General features: G+C 44.6%; 1 protein-coding gene across 5 annotated transcripts in view; it reads right to left on the bottom strand.

The window, feature by feature from the left end:
- The window catches only part of ACTR3B (actin related protein 3B), a 73,958-nt gene that overhangs the window by 32,777 nt on the left and 19,136 nt on the right, over window positions 1-22,045 (bottom strand). For 2 of the 5 annotated variants that reach the window (XM_025291902.3, XM_025291904.3), the window contains exons 2-4: window positions 18,967-19,022; window positions 7,217-7,341; window positions 6,414-6,524 (exon numbers count right to left, since the gene is read on the bottom strand). In XM_025291902.3, coding sequence (XP_025147687.1) covers window positions 6,414-6,524; window positions 7,217-7,341; window positions 18,967-19,022 — 292 coding nt within the window. Of the gene's footprint in view, window positions 1-6,413; window positions 6,525-7,216; window positions 7,342-12,780; window positions 12,948-13,536; window positions 13,616-18,966; window positions 19,023-22,045 lie in introns of those variants that run through there. The other 3 variants (XM_025291905.3, XM_025291907.3, XM_025291911.3) reach the window with 3 other exon arrangements.

Here is a 22,045-nt window from a genome sequence, read left to right as displayed (position 1 = left end):
ACAGGGAGTGTTTCTCGTCTCCCAGCCAAGAGCTGCCTGTTTGGTGTGAAGCAAAAACTGAGCCTATGGAAGACGTTCCCAGCAAGAAAACAGATGAAGCCAGGCTCCTGGATTCTTCCTATGTTTGAGCTCAGTGTCAACTGGTGCTCCAAATAAATTCCAGACGGATGAAAATTACGTGTCAACATCAAAGGAAAATAGGCTTGCTACATAAAAATTCACAGGTATATAAGCTCAAAACATAATGTGCAAAGGGGGGAAAAATGATAAAAAACAAGTATGTGCTCTTGACAAAAGGTTGCTACCTATTATACGTAAGAGTTCACAGTATAAACAAAATGTGGTACATACATACAACAAGAATATTTATCGGCCCTAAAAAGATGGAAATTCTGATACGCTACAATGTGGCTGAACCCTGAAGACATTATACTAAGTGAAGCATGCCAGTCACGAAAGGGCAAATGCTGTTCAAGTCTGCTTGTGTGCGGGCCTGGAGCAGATGCAGTCACAGAGATACAAGGAGGATTGGGGAGCAGGGGGAGGGGAAAGGGGGGACTTATTCTTTACGGGGTCAGAGTGCCAGGCTGGAAGATGAACCAGCCCTGGAGGTGGACGGTGATAACAGCTACACAACAATGTGAATGTATCCCATTCACCAAACCGGACGTCCAAAAATGGTTAAAATGGTCAATTTTACGGTATGTACGTTTTACCACAAAAGAAACTTTTGTTGTTCAGTCTATCAGTCATATCCGAATCTTTGCGACTCCATGAACTGCAAGTCAGGCTTCCCTGTCCTTCACTATCTCCTGGAGTTTGCTCAAACTCATGTCCACTGAGTCGGTGATGCCATCAACCATCTCATCCTCTGTCGTCCCATTCTCCTCTTGCCTTCGAGCTTTCCCAGCATCAGTCTTTTCCAATGAGTTGCATCACGTGGCCAAAGTATTAGAGCTTCGGCTTCAGCATCAGTCCTTCCAATGAATAATCAGGGTTGATTTCCTTTAGGATGGACTGGTTGGATCTCCTTGCACTTCAAGAGACTCTCAAGAGTCTTCTCCAACACTACAGTTCAGAAGCATCAATTCTTCAGTGTTCAGCCTTATGTTCCCCCCCTCACATCTGTACATGACTACTGGGAAAACCAGAGCTTTGATTACACGGACCTTTGTCAGCAAAATATGCTCTCTAGGTTTGTCATAGCTTTTCTTCCAAGGAGCAAGCATCTTTTAATTTCATGGCTGCAGTCACCATCCACAGTGATTGTGGAACTCAAGAAATAAAATCTGTTACTGTTTCCCCTTTTTCCCCATTTATTATTCGTCATGAAGTAATAGACCAGATGCCAAAATCTTTCTTCCCTGGTGGCTCAGACAGTAAAGAATCACCTGCAGTGCAGGAGACCCGGGTTCAATCCCTGGGTTGGGCAGATCCCCGAAGAAGGGAATGGCTACCCACTCCGGTACTCTCTTGCCTGGAGAATCGCACGGACGGAGGAGCCTGGTGGGTTGGTACATGGGGGTCACAAAGAGTTGGACGCGACTGGGCGACTAACACATTAAAAAAAATCTTCTAGGTTAAAAAAAAAGTTCATAGAAATCACAGCTATACAAAAAGCAATATAACACTGAAACGCAAAAACACAGCACAGGACATGAACAGGCAATTCACAAAACAGGACAGACAACTAACATACGAAAAAAGGTTTAAGGTTCAAGTTATTAAAAATGCGAATTAATGTCACATAATCAAAAATATTAATCCAATTCCGACAAGAGTTCAAATAATGTGGTCTCTTGTACACTGAAGATTTCAGTATGAAATGGTACACTAAAGATTCAAACTTATTAATACTTCTGGACCCCAAAATCATATTCATACAGAACTTTTATATCTTTAACATAACAAGTATTCTAAATATAGAAAAAACTATGCAAAGATTACTTCATATTACTTCTTATAAAACCAAGAAATTGGAAGTGAAAATAAACAACTAAAAATAGTGGAAGTGCTAAAGAGACAGGCAGTATTCACTGGATAGAGGATGATATAGCCACTAAAATGAGGATTATGAAAACCTCTCCCCTCATGGGGGGAGAGGGATGGAAAACATAATATTGATGCAAAAACATATAAAAACACAGTGAAAAGATTAAGTGAAGATACGCTAAATATTAAAATGTATGTTAATGGCACAGGGGTGTGAAAAGTCCCACAGATATCTTCCAAATTTTCTAATTCACACTTACAGTCCTATACTAAAAAATCTTTACAAATGTTGTGAAATCTGGGGTTACAGCTTGCGTGCAAAGTTCCACAGAATTGCCCAGTACAGCTGTCTGATGTATCTATCCAGACGGAGAGACTCACAGAGGCAGGGCGGCGAGCAGAGCTGGGGAAGTGGCCTGCTGGCTCCCAGCACAGGCGACCTCGCCACACCCGGCCAGAGTGTTAAGATGCTGAATGGGATCTTGTCTTGCCACTGTCTTCATGCCCACAGTCACGTCATTACGGCAGGCAATGCGAGTTCCCTACCCAGCACCCAGTCTCCCTTCTGCTTTAATGACGGACCACTGATCGACCATGGGCCCACAGGAAAAGCATTTCCCAGACTTCCTTCTGGACAGGGACAGCTAAGTGACTAAGTTCTGGCCAACAAGAAGCTAAGGCTGGTGGATGTGGCTTCTAGGAGAGCTCCTTACAAGGCTGAAGGGAGACGCAAGTAGTAGACCGCCTTCTGCTGCTCTTAACACCTTCCTGGAATGCAGAGGTTGTGCCTGGAGCTGCAGCAGCCAATCTGTGCTCATAGGGTAACCTTTGAATGGAAGCTATGTGCTAAACAGACCTCCAGGGACACAAAGAAGCTGCCCTGCTTACTACAAATGTGTTTAAGAAAAAGAGAACCCTTAACTTGCTTAAACCACTGCATTTTACACTTTAATTACTTGCTACCAAACAATTCACCATCTGGGAAGAATTTACCTTAAAATCTGTATACTTCCATTTAAGGGAATGTTTTCAATATAATTAGGTTCTCCTGGTTCCCAAATTAAATTCAGCATTATTAAGAGCAAATTCTCATGGGTTCTGAGAACCATAATCATAAATCTATTTTTTCTCAATCCTCCACTTCCTTTGTGTCCCGCTCATAACTGTTCCTTTAGGACACCAATCTAAATGAAGCTTTCCCAAACCATTATTTAGTATGAGATTTAAACTAGAGATATCGAATTCTTATTTTTTTAATACTGAAACACGATTAAAACGTCACATGAACACAAGTTACACACACATTTTTATTTATTAACAATGGTGCCACATCATCTGGCATTAACTCAAAATGAACAAATGAATCAGAACCTCAAAACCAATCCACACATCTGGGTGAAGACAGCAAACTGAACACGTGGGCCTAATATTGCTCCACCCCCAAGACTCTCTGTAACTGCAGCGAAGTAACCTTTTTAAAAGTGTAAATCCTCAAGGCGGGGAGAACAGGAGAGGAGATGACAAGGCGCTGGAAGCTGGAAAGCACGTGGTCAGGGGTGGGACCACGCGAACCCAGGGCCGTCCACCTCCACTCCAGCCGGCGACCACCACACTGGACACAGTGGGTCCACATCACTCTCAAGAGTCAGGAAGGGACCCACCACGGAGGGTCAGGACACACGGTCACGGGCAGTGTGAGGGACGAGAAAGCGGGTACAGCATCGCTTCTGGGTGTGTATGTGAGGTGTCTCAGGGACAGATGAGCAGTCAGGACCGAGTAGAGAGAAAGGCCCTCACCCACATGGGCAGGCATCACCCAGGCCACTGAGGACCCCGTGGCAGAAACACACAAAGGAAGGGCGGTTCTCTCTGAGCCGGCAAGTCCATCTTTCCTGCTGCTCCTGGTTCTCGGGCATGCATGCTGCTTGCTCCTCCTCCTTGACTCATATTCAAAAAGTCTGCAAATCTCTCCAAGACAACTCAATTCCCACTCAAGAGCGCCCCAAGGTTCTAACACAAGCGATTCTGTTTTGAGCTCTGGGCAAATCAGTGTTGGGAAAAGGGCAGGACTCCCATTTGCTATCTGCTCAATCCACATGACCGAGAGGAGCTGAGTCTCTGAAACGTCTTGAAATACATGAGCCACGATGAGATCATTCTCATGCTATCCAGGCATCTGGTCACCGCAGCCATAAAGAATAATCTGCAGGATGACTGAGGACCTTTAATTTAACCCCATTGGCTTCTCTTATCCCAAGAAGCCTTCATCTGATGCCAGAGTTTCATAAATGTCTCCAGCTGACTTTCAGACTTGACCATACATCTCTCTACACCAGCTTCACCCCCCGGAACTTCCCCATTAACAGAGGACTGCGGGGATGAACCTGAAAGACATGTACCTCTTGTTACCGCCTCGGTCACACTGTGCAATGAAATGATCTGGAAAGTCCAAAGCACAATACGTGGAACACAGGATTTTCTGACCTTTAAAAAACTGGATTATTTTTGAGGGTTCATTGTAGGTACTCATTTTTGGCCAATGAACTTTTCCATGTTCATATGAAACACGCCCCATTTCTTTCAAGAACGTGGTTTATCTTGTGCGTGTGTGTGTGCTCAGCTGTGCCCGACTCCTTGTGACCCCATGGACCACAGCCCACCAGGCTCCTCTGTTCATGGCATTTCCCAGGCAAGAATACTGGAGTGGGTTGCCAGGTTGCCATTTTCTTCTCCAGGGGATCCTGACTCTGGGATCGACCTCACATGTCCTGTGTCTCCTCACTGGCGGGCGGGTTCTTTACCACTAGCGCTTGCCAGGCTAACGCAGGCTCAAGCAGAAAAAAATTTCTTGGAGGAAACGTTGCCTGTGGGCTGTGTCCTAGTGGTGTGCATCTGCCCCACAGGCTGAGAGCAGGCATCCCCTGAGTGGAGGGAGAAGAAAGCTCTGGCAGGGAAGCTGGGGCAGACAAAAGGAAGCTGCTGGGTGGCACCTCCCCTAAAGTCCTGTCCAGCAGGTAGGTAGTTACGTGATGTGCAAGAGAAGGGGAAACACCAAATGTGACAGGTGAGAATCTGTGATTTGCTCTGGCTCTAAAGATAAAGCCACTCAGACACACCGTCAGCTTCCTGGCTCCAATTGTTTTACATAAACCACAGTAGATGCACAAGAGAGAAAATACACGTGGCCAGTAAAACACGGTACTCACCCTCGAAAATTTCAGTTGTGGTGACATAGCCAGAACAAAAGATCCGAGCCCCTTCAAGGACTCGCTCGAATAGATTTAAATACACAGATTCCATGGACCACTGCAATAGTCTTTGTAGTTAACATATTTTAAGGCAGATAATTCTAAAGAACACTCCATATTTAACATTAGAGAGAACTACATAATTGGACCAGGGACCATTTGAGAATGTACTTAAATGGAAAAAATCCAAAGCTAAATTATGTAGGTTTTAATGTGCAATTTATGTTGCGTGCAATTTCTCTCCATAACGCAAGTGTTTTCTATGTGCAATTAATTTTAACTTAAAAAGAACATTTCATGGAAGGGAACATGTGATGTTGAGGAGAACAACTGGGAAAGATTCCATAATGAGAGGTTTCTTTTCATTTCTCTGTCATGTTTTACCTTGTTTGAACAAGATCAATTAAGTACCACACTATCAGGGCCCATAATTCAGCTCAATTTTATTTCAGAGTAAGATTTAAATCCTGGCAAAGTAACATCTTGACTCAGTTTCCTCCGCTATAAGAAGCAAAATCAGAGTCGTACGCTTACTTCAGGAGGACATCTGAGTACACAGCTGGCTTCCCACCCAAATCCATTCCTCCCCCATTTTCGGTGTCTCCGGAGGCCCGTTTACGGACCTGCCCTCCTGGGGCCAGGTGTCTGACGTGGTCCCCCCGTCAGCCCCAGGGAGAATCTTGGTTACCCACACCTGTGAAGGTCACTGCACTCCCCTTGCAAGGGACCAGGTTAGGCATGGATGGATGGCGCAAATCTACCAGGAAGGTTTCTGGGAAGGGGTTCTTAATTCTTAGGAAGCACTTCTACGTCTGAAAGCCAACACACCAAGAGGTGGTACAGGAACTCGGGCCGCCGTCCCGGCCGGAGGGCAACCAACACGAGAGGCCGAACTAGTGCCTAGGCTGGCCGTCGCCTCCCGTCTCTGAGCTGCTGAAATAACCAGCCCTGGAGCAGCCTGACTCTGGCCTTCCCATTTTGTGAGACAATAAGCCCCTTTTGGTTCTAGACATTTTTGCTGAGCCTTCTGTCATTTACCCAAAAAGTACCTCGATTCATACAAACAGCTTCAGCAGGAATTTAAAGCTCCCCAGGGAAGAATGAAACTTGGACTTAAAATCTAAGCAACTTGGAATTTACGGGGATATATTCTTGTTAGTTCCAGTCACTCACCATTAAAAAATAATGATCCTCAGGTTCAGCTCGAAGATACTTAAAAATCACTTGTTCCATGAACCTTTCCATCAGATCCCAGTCTTCAATTATTCCATGTCTTATTGGCCACTAGAGCAAGAGAAACCAAACCACGTTCATATCAGTAAGAGCAACAGTTTAACAACCACACTGGCCCAGGAGAGATGGAAGAGACCCAGTTATTAGAGAAAATAGGGCCTTTGCATGGAGAGAATGTGAACTTACATAAAGAAGTAACAGGCATTTCACCAGAAAGATTGTATTAGATTATTGCTTATATTCTACTCCAGCCATTTCTAAGCACAAAGAATTGTCTTAACAATGGGATAGGTAACAGATGGGAAAGTACAGCTAACCTACCACACCATTTGATCTGTGGAGTTTGTAGGGTTTTTAGAACAAATGTCTAGTTAAATAATTTTAGTGCTGCTTTTTCAACTGATCAATCTACAACTTTTCCACATCTGGCTGGGTATTTAGTCCACCTGCAATATCCCATGGGGGCAGACCTTGCTTCCCACATGGTCCAGCATCCCAGGTCAGTTCTGCATCCCAAGGCTGTGTGAGTTCACCTGCTCTCCCACATCAAAAACACCCGAGTCAAACCAACAACAACAAAAACCTCTTTTCCAACAGAAGAATTAAAATGCACTCTGCCGTTCACAGGCACCGTCTCCACACAAAGCACCCCTCTGCATCACCTGTCCTGCTGCCCTTTCCTGGCTGTGCTCTTACAGGGGGGGTTACCCTGGTGGCATCTGTGCGCTCACAGAGGGGTTTACCTTGGTGGCATACGTGGGTTTATCTATGGCTTCGTCCCCTATGAAGAAGTCCAGGTCATCAACTCCCCTCAGTACTCTCCTCTGAGCTTGGTCGACCACCTTCGCCGACTCTCTGATGGCGATACCTGAAGGAAAACAACACAAAGCATCCATCACCACACACACTCATTCCAACCATCTAGAAAGGATAACATAGTCCCTATAGATGTATAAGCAAAATTTCAACGTTAGGGTTTTATTTGGGGTCAAGCGTGCTCACAGAAAAGACTATTAATGAGGAGTACATAAAGTAATACAGAAACAAGCTGTTAGGTCCCAGTATTATTTTCAGCAAGGCACAAAGAAACTTAGCTAGTCTATTTTCAAAGCTGACAAAAGCTGTATTACTAAATTTCTTAGTTTCATCTGATAAAAAAAATCCCTCAAGATAGTAAATGAAATGCCCATGGAGTATCAAATAGGTGCCAAAATTTAAAATATAGAAAGAGACAAAATTTAAAATATTTTAAGGAGTAAACTGAAAAATGACTATATGCTCTCAAGTCATATTCATAAAGCTCTATGTCAGATTTAAAATACATTTTTAGTATTGTTACAAAAAAACCTGACTTCTCATTAAAAGAAAAACCAAGAGTTTGCTAATATCTGACAAAAGAAAAGTAAAATAATCAAACAACTGTATTATGTAAAAATATTAATGACTTTTTGGAAAAATTTTAATAAGAGCTTAACCTTGATATTTAGAAATATACTTAATAGTAAATAATCATATAAAACTTAACTCCAGAATTTAACATCTAATGTGGAAAGCCTTACAAAGATTCAATTTTCCATTTCAGTTCCTAGCCCCTGGTTACATTCTGAATTCCTATAAACTCTTCTTCATCAACTTTATTCCAAAACAAATTAGTAAACACATAGTTATTTTTAAAGGTAGACTATCTGAAATTCCCAATTTATTTACAAATGAAGAACAGCAACAAAGCCATGGGAGTGAATTTTAATCCTTTTCCTCAGAAAGGCATCTTCAAGTAACAGCCTCAAAAGCAGAAAGAAAAGAGGACAGAAGTCACTCTGCCCGCCTCCTTTTCTCACCCCAACCCACTGCACACTGAGCCTCGAAGCTTTCAAGTTATGAAGGGTGGCACGCATCTGAAGGACCAGAATTTCCTGCAGGACACGCTGGGGACTGAGCCAGAGAAGGCATTCGGCTGAGAAGCAGTGAGCCTGTCGGGGCCGCAAGGCTGAGAAAGGGGCCAGAAGAGTCTGGAGGGCCAACGCGTACGAAGGCGCCTGCAGAAACAAGCACAGCCCACCTGTGGACACACCGTCATCCCGGCACCCGCGGCACCTCAGAGGGCCCGCGAGCGCCCTGCCGGAGACCGCGGAGCTCCTGACCGCGCGGCGGCGCCGGCGGCAAACTTAACCAGAACCTAGAATCCCACCCCAAGTCAGCGTCAGAGACTGCAGACACACAAAGGCACAAAGACTCTTCCATTCATGACGCCATGGGCAATCGCTCTAACGAAAGAAAAATCACCACCTTAAAGAAAAACACGCTAAATTTCATGAGAATGAAGCCACCGCACTCAAAAATTTACACAACAACAAAGTCAGTCTTTGTTGTAATCCCAAAAGCTACACGCAAGTACTCTGACCCCAAATTACAAAGGACCAATGTTTTAGTGGCCCTTAGCAACAACAACAAAACCATAAAGTGTGCTTCTTTTAACTGTTATACAGAAGGAAAGAGAGGAAAGGTGGGTACACAGAGCTTATATTCAAAACCTTTTGTTTATCCCTACGCAAAGCAAAATGTGGTCCAAACAGTCCTTGTGAACATGTTGGAGAAAAGCGTGGCTATCAGTGAGAACCTCTGAGTGTTCCTGGAGTATATATACGTGACTCATCGCAGAACACAGATCTAAGTAACCCACAGCTTTCTCCAGCACACCAAACCCTACTACAGGACCCTGACTCAGGTGGAAACAGAGAGACAAGAAGTGTGCAGCGAACACTGAGATGTAGGACAATATATATAACAGATAACAGGGTCAACACCTAGACCTTCCAGCTGCTTACATGCATGTGGCATCTCCATGCGATGAAATACCATGAGGTTGTGAAGAAGAGCCAAATGGTCCTCCATGTGTTAATCCACAAGGAGGGTCATGAGAAAAAAAAGAAAAAGCAAGATCCAAAATGGTGTCTGTGGAATGCCACCACTTGGGTACAAACACGTCTGTCACTATTAATATTTGCTGGTGCACGTAGGGTTACTTGGGAAGGAAGCACAAGAAACCAGAATCATTAGCTGCCCATCTAAGAGGGCAGTGGGCATGAGAAAGTGACTTTTCACTGGACATTTTTAATAACATTTAATGTGTATGTCACATGACTGTACTGCATATCCAGTTCAGTTCAGTTCAGTCGCTCAGTCCTGTCTGACTCTTTGTGACCCCATGGACTGCAGCACACCAGGCTTCCCTGTGCATCACCAACTCCCAGAGTTTGCTCAAACTCATGTCCATCGAGTCGGTGATGCCATCCAACCATCTCATCCTCTGTCGTCCCCTCTTCCTCCCACCCTCAATCTTTCCCAGCATCGAAGTCTCTTCAAATGAGTCAGTTCTTTGCAGCAGGTGGCCAAAGTATTGGAGTTTCAGCTTCAGCATCAGTCCTTCCAATGAATATTCAGGACTGATCTCCTTTAGGATTGATTGGCTTGATCTCCTTGCAGTACAAGGGACTCTCAAGACTCTTCTCCAACACCATAGTTCAAAAGCATCCAAAATTCATTAAACTTCGAGTTCTGCTTCTGGAAAGGTGGAATAAACATACTTTTCCCTACTCCTCTCTCTAAGCACTGCTGGAATAACTGGACTTTATGTTTGAAAGAAACATAAAAATGCTGAGGGGTGAAGCAGCAGACTGGCTGGGGACCCCAGGACCCGAGGACCAAGACAGGGGTGACTTCCTGGGTCTCCTTTGTCCCATAGACACACTGGTTGCCAGGGAAGCCAATGACCCAGAAACACCAATGGGAGCAAATAAAGCTGGTCCCCAAAAGCCTGCTATCTCGAGCCAAAGATGAAAGGGGCAGTAGAAACATACCACTCCCCGACTCCAGTCAAACACAACAGAAAAACAAACCCCCACATACAGTGTAGACACCACACGGGAGGCAGGACTCAGCCCACCCCTCGGGCTCACACTGGGGTTCCAGCAGAGAAGGCCCATCGAAGTCAGCACTGCCACCTGCGCCCTCCCAGTGCATGGCACCTGCAGAGGCCTGTGGGGGGCAGTGCCAAACTCCTGCCCTCAGTCAGCAGTAGCATGCAACCCCTCCCCCAATGATTGCCAACAAAGGCCAAGAGGAAAACCTGAACCTGAACCCCAAACCAGCATTAACAAGGGGTATCCCCCTTTTCCTGCTTGAAGCAACACCAGAAATGACTTGCTTTTCTAAGAGTTAAGTAAAATCTGGAATCTCATAATAACCAAAATGTCCAGGTTTAAAAAAAAAAAAATTTCTCACCATAGCAGGAACCAGGAATATCTCAAGTGAAAAAAGAAAAGATGACCCATAATGCCAACATTGAGATGACACAGATAACAGAATTAGCAAACAAGATTTTAGGAGCCATCACAGAACGTTTCAAGGAGCAACTACAAACACATCTGAAACAAACGAAAAAGAAAAGAAGGTCACAGCAAAGACAGAAGATATAAAGACAAAACCACACAGCAATTTTAGAGCCAAAAAACACAATACCTGAAACAAAACCTCAATATTGGCCCAGAAGAAGAAAAGGATGGGGAACAAATCAATGAACTCGAAGACATAACAAAAGAAATTGCCCAATCTGAACAATGGAGAGAAAACACACTGGAAAACAAATGAACAGGGCCTTCGGGACGTGTGGGCTGGACAAAGGCAGACGCAACATTCATATGGGATGGGGGCAGGAGGAGAGGGGGACGACAGAGGATGAGATGGCTGGATGGCACCGCCAACTCGATGGACGTGAGTCTCAGTGAACTCCGGGAGCTGGTGATGGACAGGGAGGCCTGGCGTGCTGCGATTCATGGGGTCACAAAGAGTCGGACACGACTGAGCGACTGATCTGATCTGAACTGAACATTCATACACCCCGAGTCCCAGACAACAGGAGAAAGGGAAGAGGGCTGAAAAAGTATCCAAAGAAATGATCATTAAAAATTTGTCAAATCTGACCCAAAAAAAAACAAAAGGAACAGAAAGAAACCTACAGATTCAAGGCTGAGTAAACTCCAAAGAGGATAAACCCAAAGAAATCCACACCAAGAAACATTATAGTCAAACATCTAAAAACTAAGGAACCAAACAGAAAATTCTGAAGACCTCCAGCAAATCTGCCATCAGAAATCAGGGAGTTCAAAAGGAAACTGCATATTTCTAACTGCTGAGAGAAATGTCTGCTAAGAATTGTATATTCAGCAAAAATCTCCTTCAAAGATGAAGAACAAATCAAGACATTCTCAGATGAACAAAAACTAACAGAATCTGTCACCAACATATCTACTCTAAAAGAATGGTTAAAGAAAGGTCTCTACACAGAGGAGAAATGATAAAAGATAAAAGAAGGAATCCTGGGACACCAAGAAGGAAGGAAATTGATGAAAAGAGCAAAAATACGGGCAATTACGATTACTTTCCTTCTCCTCTTGTGTTTGCTAGATAGTGTTTGGCAGTTGAAGCAAAGATTGTTAACGCTGGTGTGTTTCTCAATGTAAAATCTTAATATAACACAAAGTAGGGAGGGTAAAGCAGATAAGGTTTCTCTACATGTCACTAAAACTGGTAAATGTTAACACAATCAGACTAAGAAAACCTGTGTATACATAAGAGCTAGGTGATGGTTTTGTCGCTAAGTCGTATCCGACTCTTGCAATCCCGTGGACTGCAGCCTATCAGGCTCCTCTGTCCATGGGATTCTCCAGGCAAGAATACTGGAGTGGGTTGCCATTTCCTCCTCCAGGGGATGTTCCCAACCCAGAGATCAAACTTGGGTCTCCTGCATTGCAGGCAGATGATTTACCAACTGAGCTATGAGGGAAGCCCATATAAGAGGTAGAGCAACCACTTAAAAAAAAAAACACACACACACAAAGAGAAGCACTTGAAAACACCACAGATAAGTCAAAATGAAATTCTAAAACACACTCAAAGTAATCCACACAAAGTTAGGTAAAACAAAACAAAGAAATGAAAAACAGAAAGAACAAAAGAGAAAAAGCACTAATCAATAATCACAATAAATGTAAGTGGTCTTTTTTGGTTTTTGGTCACACTGCACAGCTTGTGGGATCCTAGTCCCCTGACCAGAGATCAAACCCAGGCCCTTGGCGGTGAGAGCATGGAGTCCTAACCACTGGACCTCCAGGGAATTCATATAAATGTAAGCTGTTTAAACACACCAGCTAAAAGACAGATACAGGTCCAGTGGATTTAAATAAAAAAAAAAAAGACAAGCTCTACACTGTCTACAACGCTCTTCGACCATAATGATACACAGGCACACCTGGTTTTATCGCACTTTGCTTTGTTTAGTTTTCACCAGTTGAAGGTTTGGGGCAGCCCTGAGCCCAGCGAGCCTAGCAGCGCACTCTTCCAGCCACACTTGCTCACTTCATGTCTCCGTGTCACACTTTGGCAGTCCTCACAGCATTTCAAACTCTGCTACAGCAGCTAACAGACAACAGTAATTTTAAAAAATAAAAATATTCAGTGTATTTCCCAAAAGAATGTCATATATTTTACTAAACCCTCAAAGGATAATTCCTAACTTACATAAACTGTTCCGAAGGACAGAAAAGAAAGCTAACAAACTCATTTTATAAAGCCAGTATAATTTTGATACACAAACTAGACAAAACTAGTACAAAAAAGGAAAATTATAGCCTAATCTCACTTTCGAACACTGATACAAAAATCCCAAATAAATATTTGCAGATACAATTCATGTACTTGATATTTCTAACCATGTAGGGTTTATTTCAAGAATGATAAAACACTGTTCAACATTCAAAAATATATCAATGTAATACATCATATTAAAGTTTAAATGTCAAAACCACATAACTGTCTCAACAGATACACAAAAAAGCCTTAAGATCAACATCCATTCATAATTTTTTTTTAATTTTAAAAACCTCTTTAGTAAACTAGGAATACAAAGACACTGTATTAACCTGAAAAGGCATTTCCTCAAAAGCCTACAGCAATCGCTCCTGAAATACCAAAACCATTCTTCTTAAATTCAAAAAGACAAAAGTACCTGCATGCCCAATTCAGGTCACTGACAGGAGTCCTGGCCAGTGCAGCCAGATCAAGAAAAAAAAAATGAAGTACTCGGACTGGAAGAGACAAAATAACCATTATTTGCAGTTAACACAATAGCTTACATAGAAAACTTAAGAAGAACCTGCAGGCAATCAGAACAAGTAAGACAGGACAGCAAGACTGTCGATTAAAAAAACGACTTAAAAGATCCAGCAGCATTCCTACCATGCTGGCAATAATTAGAAATTTTAATTTCAAAAAAACATTCACAGTGAAAACATAAAGAAAGGTACCTAAAAATAAATGCAGCAAAAGCTATCTATGGGCTTTTTAATGAACACTGAAAAAGACAGGAGACAGAAATAAATAATAAAATACATATACCATATTCATGGATAGGAAAATTCAATGCAGTGAGATACCAAGTTTTCCTCCAAATTACTCTACAAATTTAATGTGTCTCTAATCAAAATCCCATCATAATTTTTCATGGACTTAAACTGATTCTAAAATTTATTGATAAAGAGTAAAGTGAAAGTCGCTCAGTTGTGTCCCACCGACTCTTTGCGACCCCTTGGACTACACAGTCCGTGGAATTCTCCAGGCCAGAATACTGGAGCGGGTAGCCTTTCCCTTCTCCAGGGGATCTTCCCAAACCAGAAACTGAACCCAGGTCTCCCGCATTGCAGGCGGATTATTTACCAGCTGAGCCACCAGGGAAGCTGGATAAAGAGTAAGGGTCTAAGAACAGCCGAGGTTATTTAAGAAAGAAAAAGGAGGAGGAACCAGACCTACCAGATATAAAGAGACAAGCCAAACTAACAGTATTTACAACAATTTGTAAATGAATTTGGAACAGAGAGAAACAAATGCACAAATGAAATAAAATACCACCAGAAGTGCTCCCACCACACAGGGCACCTCACAGGCCAGGAGAGGCGTTCTGCGACGAACGGTGGCGGGGCAACTGGCCTTCCACTTGGAAAACCACGCTTCTCTCCCACACCACACTTTTTAAAAACTTAAAATTTCCTTGGAAGAAAACACACAAAATCTTTATGACATTGGAATACAAATGCATTTTTAATAGAAATAGATTATAAAATGACTGGAAAACTGTACTACGTGAAATTTTTTAAAGCGCTAGCTGTGCCCGTGAACATATCAGGTCACATGTTGTTCAGTTGCTAAGTCCTGCCCAGCTCTTTGCGACCCTAGGGACCATGGCCCACCAGGCTCTGTCCATGGGGCTCTCCAGACAAGGGTGTTGCAATGGGGTGCCACTTCCTTCTCCAGAGGATCTTCCCGACCCAGGGACCCAATGTCTCCCACCATTGGCAGGTGTTTTCCTTACCGCTGAGCCACCGTGTGCAAAATTCTTATTTAAATCAAATTTGATTTGACTGTATGTGTTTAAATCACATGTGCTGCATTATAAATTCCCTTTGTTTGAATAAATGTTACAGTAAAAACATATGGTAATCCCATAGGAAAATACTTTGAGGTAATCAATTTTGCAAAAACATGATACATAGGAAATTACCATGCTTAAAACAGTGTCTCAAATTTCTCAATAAAGGCTTTAAAATTGTATCTTAAAGAAAATAAAAAAATAATTTTAAAAAGATGTCATAAAATAGGAGAAGATATTTGCAAGAAATTGGCATTCAAAAGGTTAGGATGTGCAGAACCAGAAACTGCCGTCCGCTGCTGATGCGTGCGGAGGTCAGTACAGGCTTCCGGTCAGTACAAAAGAGCCACCCACCTGGCAATAAGTGACAAGGCTGAGGAGGTGCGCACCTGAGTGGTGACATGACCCCATTTCTCATTATGACTCCTGGGAAACCGGCACGAGCAGATAAGAGACGCACTGCAGCATTTTGTATACCAGGGAAAACCGGAAAATGCCCAGATGCTGTAGATTCATGGATTAAGAATTCTCATCTAGATCTGCATAGAGCAACACTGATACATCTTAAAAAACATAGTACTGAGGGGTATATTTTCCCCCCAAAAAAACTGCATGAAGTTATTTTCCCCATGATATCATTTTGGAAATGTTTAAACTCACAAAACAATACAAGAAACTGTCATTGCATCCTGCATCTGAGACATGAGGATGAAGCCTGGACTGGATACAACAGCCAGCAGAGGAGGGACAGTGGGGAGGCCTGGAGGAGGAGGAGGGGCTGGCACTTGCTCTGAGGCGCGTCTGCGTTTATGTATTTACAGGACGCAACTGTGCCCACATCTGTTCTTTCTGGGTGGTGGGTAAATGGGTCTTTGTTATATAATTTTTTTTTTTGACCAAAATAAAGGTTTTAAAGACATTCAAAACACAAACACATCTCTTGGCTCTGTCTCCAGTCTAGACCTTCCCCCACAGCATCACGCCTTTTCCCAGCTGCTGACGGGACCTGTACGCCTGACCTTCCACACACGGGACTGTCTGAAGTGTGCTCCGTGTCTCCTGACCCCTCCCACACCCTCCTTCTACAGGTGGGATCAGCACGCACACACTCGTCTGCCTGAAACTTTTCCATCACGCTCCCCATTTCCCAACAACGTGGGGGAAAAAAAAGGGTAGAGAAACCTTCCTTTCTTCCAACAATCAAGCGAATTCTGCACAAAAGCTCAAATACTGATAAATGAGATTCAAGCCGGCCACCCTGGTGAAACAGGACAGGGCAATGTGCCTCTCTCTCTAGGCCAGGACAAGGGCCCTGGAAAGTGAAGATTCCTGGGATGCAAAATAAAATCACAGCTCCATTCTCCACGTTCCTGGCCAGCTCTCCGGCCACCCTCTGCCTGGGGTGATGACCACACATCAGCGCTTGCCTCCCCTCTGCGCCCACAGAGCCAGGAAGCCCTGCTCTGGCATCTCTACACAGCCATGCACGTATACGAGCTCCATCTTCTCTCCCTGGAAGGCACCCTGCACCTTGAACTTCCACCGTGGGAGCAAAGCCTCTGTGACCAGGAACACAGTTCAGTTCCCCGGGCTGGGAGGAGCAGCCCACCAGCTGCCCAAGGCACCTGAGGCCCGCTCTCCACCTGTCCCACCACACTCCCTACAACCCAAACACCTCACGCTGCCTCCCAGCTTCTCTACTCTTGCAACAAATTCAGCCGTGATGTCACTTCCTTGATGTCCATCTCCTTGACATTTTTCTCTCTAGCTCCTGCCACTGCTATTCTGACAGCAACGACCTGAGAGCTTCTGGACTGAAATCCTGCTAACAGTTGACTTCAACTGCCCTCTCTATTGGTAATGACAGGTCAGTGGGGCGGCCAGCTGCATGCTGCTGACAGCCTTACTAAAGCAAAAGCTGCAAGGTCAGCCTCTTAGAGCTGCAGCACTTAAGGTAAAAACTACACTGCTCGGAAAAATCAGAAAGCCCAATTCCAATGTATCATTCAATTCAACACGGAATGATCCAATTCTGTTGTTGTTTAGTCACTCGGTCCTGTCCGGCTCTTTACGACCCCATAGACTGTAACTTTCCAGGCTCGTCTGTCCATGGGATTCTCCAGACAAGAATACTGGAGTGGGTTGCTATTTCCTCCTCCAGGGGATCTTCCCAACCCAGGGATCAAACCCGTGACTCCTGCATTGGCAAGGCGGACTCTTTAGCGCTGAGCCACCAGGGAAGCCCTTAACTGAACTGCGTCCCCTCAAAATTCCTATGTTGAAGCCCTAACCCCAGTGTGACTGTATCTGGAGACAGGATGTCTCAGGAAGTAACACAGGGTAAATGAGGTCACAAGGGTGGGGCCTCAACTCCACAGGACCGGTGTCCTTATGTGAAAAGGAGGAGACACCAGAGGTCTCCCTCTCAGCCATTTGCAGAAAAAAATGGCCACGTGAGGCCACAGTCTGAACCACCACCTGCAAACGGAGGAAAGAGGCCTCACAGGAGACCAACCCAGACCGCGCCCAGATCTGGGACTGCAGAGCCTCCGCTGTGCCATCCGTTTAATTTCTGTTGTCAAGACATCCGGTCTGCGGTGCTCCGTTACGGCAGCCCTAGCAAACGAATACACCAAATCACGAATTTAAGATGAAGATGCGGCAGACCAATGATGCCAACTGTCAGGGATGCCCCATCATGGAAATCAGGTACTGAGACATAGAAAACCAAACTGGTGATCGGAAACCCAGCAAGCACGGACCTGGAATGAGGTGAGTTAGGCCTTCTCAAGAAATCTGGGTGCACTTTCTGGTGGCGTGAATACTCATCTCCGCCAAAAAGGCCTTAGTCTCCCTCGAACGATACTCATGACGAAGCCCCTTCCCCCCGGCTCTGCAGGGCTGCCCACCGCGCTCCACGCTGGCACCAGAGCCTGTGACTCCAATGTCCTGAGCCCGCAACCGCTGACCATTTCTAAGAGCACAACTTACCTGACGAGGGGCTACATTTAGGAGGCAGAACCTCACTCCTGCCTGACATAACCTCTTTGGTCAACAGTCTCCAAACAATAACCCAGCAGTTACACAGTTTCAGAGAAGAATTCTGCCCTGGAGACAACAACTGTGCATAAGGAGTGGGCAGGGGCACGCCGGCCAAAAGGGAGGGCGTTTCTTCCCCTAGCACGCTCGATTGACTAAAACAGAACAGGACACTTCCGAACACAGTACAACAGTCACTGGGCCTCTCAGTTTTAAAAAAAAAGTCCTTCAATAAAGGGAACAGTGTAACACAACAGATAATCCACCAAAGTGCTAAATTAATACAACTATACTTACTTAAAATTACAAATTAACCTTAAGCAACAGGCACACCTCTTGCAAGCAGCTCAGACATGTATGCCTGAACGAACTGTGTGACTCATTTGGAGACAGGCTGTCTCAGGAAGTAACACAGGCCAAATGAGGGCAACAAGGTCGTAAGGGCTACATTTAGGAGGCAACCACCCAAGCTGAAAAGTGAAAAGAAAGTGAAGTCGCTCAGGCATGACCGACTCTTTGCGACCCTATGGACTGTGTAGCCCACTAGGCTCCTCCATCCATGGGATTCTCCAGGCAAGAATACTGGAGTGGGTGGCCACTCCCTTCTCCAGGGGATCTTCCTGACCCAGGGATCGAACCTGGGTCTCCCGCACTGCAGGCAGGCTCTTTACTGTCTGAGCCACCAGGGAAGCCCACCCAAGCTGAAACGCCACTGACTGTGACAAAGGACTGTATCACAAGAAAATCAGAGGACTGGGGTGTATGTTGAGGGTGGGTGGGTGGCATGAGAATTAGGTGACAGCCGTAGCCAATAGCAACTCTCGGCAGCCAGATGAGTAACTCCCCAGGAACCAGAACAATCTTCTAAAAGGAGATGGCAAATAAATTAACATACCTTGAAAACCAGAATCAGAATGCTTAGAACAGTTATGAGAAACACAACCCTTTAGAAACCAAGGGCGGAGCTTTACTTACATGAAGGGATAATGAACTGTGGCTCTGTGTTGCCTGCGTAGCCAAGCTTGGTATACCTAAAAGCACAAAGTCATCAACACAGGTTTAGACAATAATACTCTCCTCTGTGTTCCATTAACGTCTTTTATTACGAGCTCTCCAAGTCCTAAAATATCAAGACTCAAAATACCCCCATGAAATTAAAAATAAAAGCCTTGTGGTGACTAAGAATCAAGCACTAAGTTCAGATCAGCAAGCAGTTAACAAAAAGGTTAAAAACATGCTTGTCTCTACTGGAAAAACTGTTGCACACATACATTCATACATACATAACATCTGTGTATCCCTAATGATTTTTAAGGTGCTTTCATACTCTTTTAACCTTTACAGGAATCCTACAAAGGAAGTAAATATTGTCCCCGTTTGGCCGGTAAGAAAACGCGAGGCACTGGGAAGTTAACTGAGCTGCCCAAAGCCAAACAGCCAGTGAACGGGAGAGAGAGCCCACATCCCAACACACAGGCTCTAATTCTAGAGCTGCCTCTCAGCAAAGTGTACTTACTTCGCAAACTTTGTGAACTTTTAGGGGGCTCAGGAAATTATATAATTTTCTTAAAATGTCATGGCATATGTCTAGAAAAGCTACTGCCACCTCCTGAGAATATCTGACAGAAGCGTCTCTTTATCATCTCGTTGCAGAGCAAGCCCACTTTCTGTCAAGATGCTCTGTATGATGGATTCCAAAAGTCTTAACGAAAATGAATGCCAAAATACTACTATCTGTTCCAAAAGCACTTGCTAATCTCCTAAATATATTAAAAAAAAGGAAAAAAACAAAGTGGGGAGGGGGACCACCACTCGGAACCATCTGCTGGAAATGCAACCCTGGAAACACTCCTGAGCGCCCCCTTCTCAGCAGGCCCGCAGTCCCGAGGGGTCAGGCCCGGAAAGGAGGCTTCATTCTGCAGTAACGCTTACAATGAACAGAAACACTTCCTAGCCGCGCTGAAAGTCATTTTATTAATTCATCTTATTTTATGAATTAGTTCAAGATGCTTGATACCCAATTTTTTACATGTACTTTTATTCATTTATTTACTTGAAAAGTGTCAGTCACTCAGTCATGTCTGACTCTGTGAAACCCCATGGACTGCATAGCCCACCAGGCTCTTCTGTCCATGGGATTCTCCAGGCAAGAATATTGGAGTGGGTGGCCATCCTCTCCTCCAGGGGATCTTCCTGACCCAGGGACCGAACCTGAGTCTCCTGCATTGCAGACAGATTCTTGACCGTCCGAGCCGCCAGGGAGGTATGCATTTAGTTAACTGGTTGTTTTGGGCTGTGCTGGGTCTTTGGTGCTACGGGAGGGCCCTCTCTCCTTGAAGTGAGCAGAGGCGACCCTCTGTGACAGCGCACGGGCTTCTGCTGCAGTGGCTTCTCTTGCTGCAGAGCACAGGCTTCAGCAGTTGCAGCTCACACGCTTAGCTGCCCTGCAGCATGTGGGATCTTCCCGGAACAGGAATCAAACATGTGTCCTCTGCATTGGCAGGCAGATTCCCATCCACTATCCCACCAGGGAAGTCCTAAATTTTCTATGTGATTAAATCATTCCACATCTTAATAAATTAATTTTATGATTTTTAAATATACGTTAGCCATCTGCTAATTTTACTTTTTTTGAGCATACAGTAAATGAACAAAGTTTATGAAGAAAAAAAAACAAAAAAAAAAGCAAGTCAACCCCACTTAAATCATGCCTGACTGCTCAGTCTCCAAGGATCTAGGGTCCTGGTATCATTAGGAGGTGGGGCAAGCCTGGCCCTGAGACCCATCAGGTCAGTTCCTAAAAGGCAAGACCCATCTGAGGGCACTCCCAGGTTCTACTCAGGACACAAAACAAGTGGGCATGCAAGACCTCCACTCCAGGGCTTGCCAGACCCACAAGGGACGTCCAGAGCCAACCCAGGGGGCAGGGACTTACTAAAAGGAAAGCAATATATACTGAGCTTCAAAAATCCCAGGCCATCCTCAATCGAACCATTTTTCTAGAAGTATATTCCAACTAACAAATATAAATAAACTGAATGATTGACCCAAGGCTAAAGAAGCCTCAAGAAGCTAACAAGCAGGCCGGGAATCACTGAAATCACTACACCCAAGTCTGTGCTTTTAACAGGTCACATGGCCCACTGCCCCCGGGCCTTCCCAAAATTACACACCTTGTACATAAATAAGTCTGCCTTCCCACATGGATTAGAGTGTGAGTTTCAGGATGACCAGGACAGGATCCTTTTTTCCAGACTGTCTCCCACCCCTGGTATAGCCCTGACAAGTAGCAGACACTCCATAAACATCTGCTGAATGCCTTCTCACGGGGCGTAAGAAGAGGCGGTCACTGTCGAACTGCTGGGGAAGGAACCAGCATTTGACATGGCAGGGCAGGGGGTGGTGCTGACAGTCAGAAAAACATCCTGATGGAACCAGAGAAGACCAAGTTCAGTGCAGCCGCTCAGTCATGTCCAACCCTTTGCAACCCCATGGACTGCAGCACACCAGGCCTCCCTGTCCATCACCAACTCCCGGAGCTTGTTCAAACTCATGTCCATGGAGTTGGGGATGCCATCCAATCATCTCCTCCTCTGTCGTCCCCTTCTCCTCCCACCTTCAATCTTCCCCAGCATCAGGGTCTTTTCCAATGAGTCAACTCTTGACATCAGGTGGCCAAAGTATTGGAGTTTCAGCTTCAGCATCAGTCCTTCCAATGAATATTCAGGACTGATTTCCTATAGAATGGACTGGTTGGATCCCCTTGCAGTCCAAGGGACTCTCAAGAGTCTTCTCCAACACCACAGTTCAAAAGCATCAATTCTTCAGCAATCAGTTTTCTTTATGGTCCAACTCTCACATCCATACATGATGGTAGATAAGAGATAACCTGGAGTAACAGGCAAATTTGGCCTTGGAGTACAATATTAAGCAGGGCAAAGGCTAACAGAGTTTTGCCAAGAAAATACACTGGTCATAGCAAACACCCTCTTCCAACAACACAAGAGACAACTCTACATATGGGCATCACCAGATAGTCAATATCGAAATCAGA

The sequence above is a fragment of the Bubalus bubalis genome, chromosome 8 (genome assembly GCF_019923935.1).
Source record: "Bubalus bubalis isolate 160015118507 breed Murrah chromosome 8, NDDB_SH_1, whole genome shotgun sequence".
In the NCBI taxonomy this organism is placed as follows: domain Eukaryota; kingdom Metazoa; phylum Chordata; class Mammalia; order Artiodactyla; family Bovidae; genus Bubalus; species Bubalus bubalis.
This window is presented reverse-complemented; position numbering and strand designations above follow the sequence as displayed.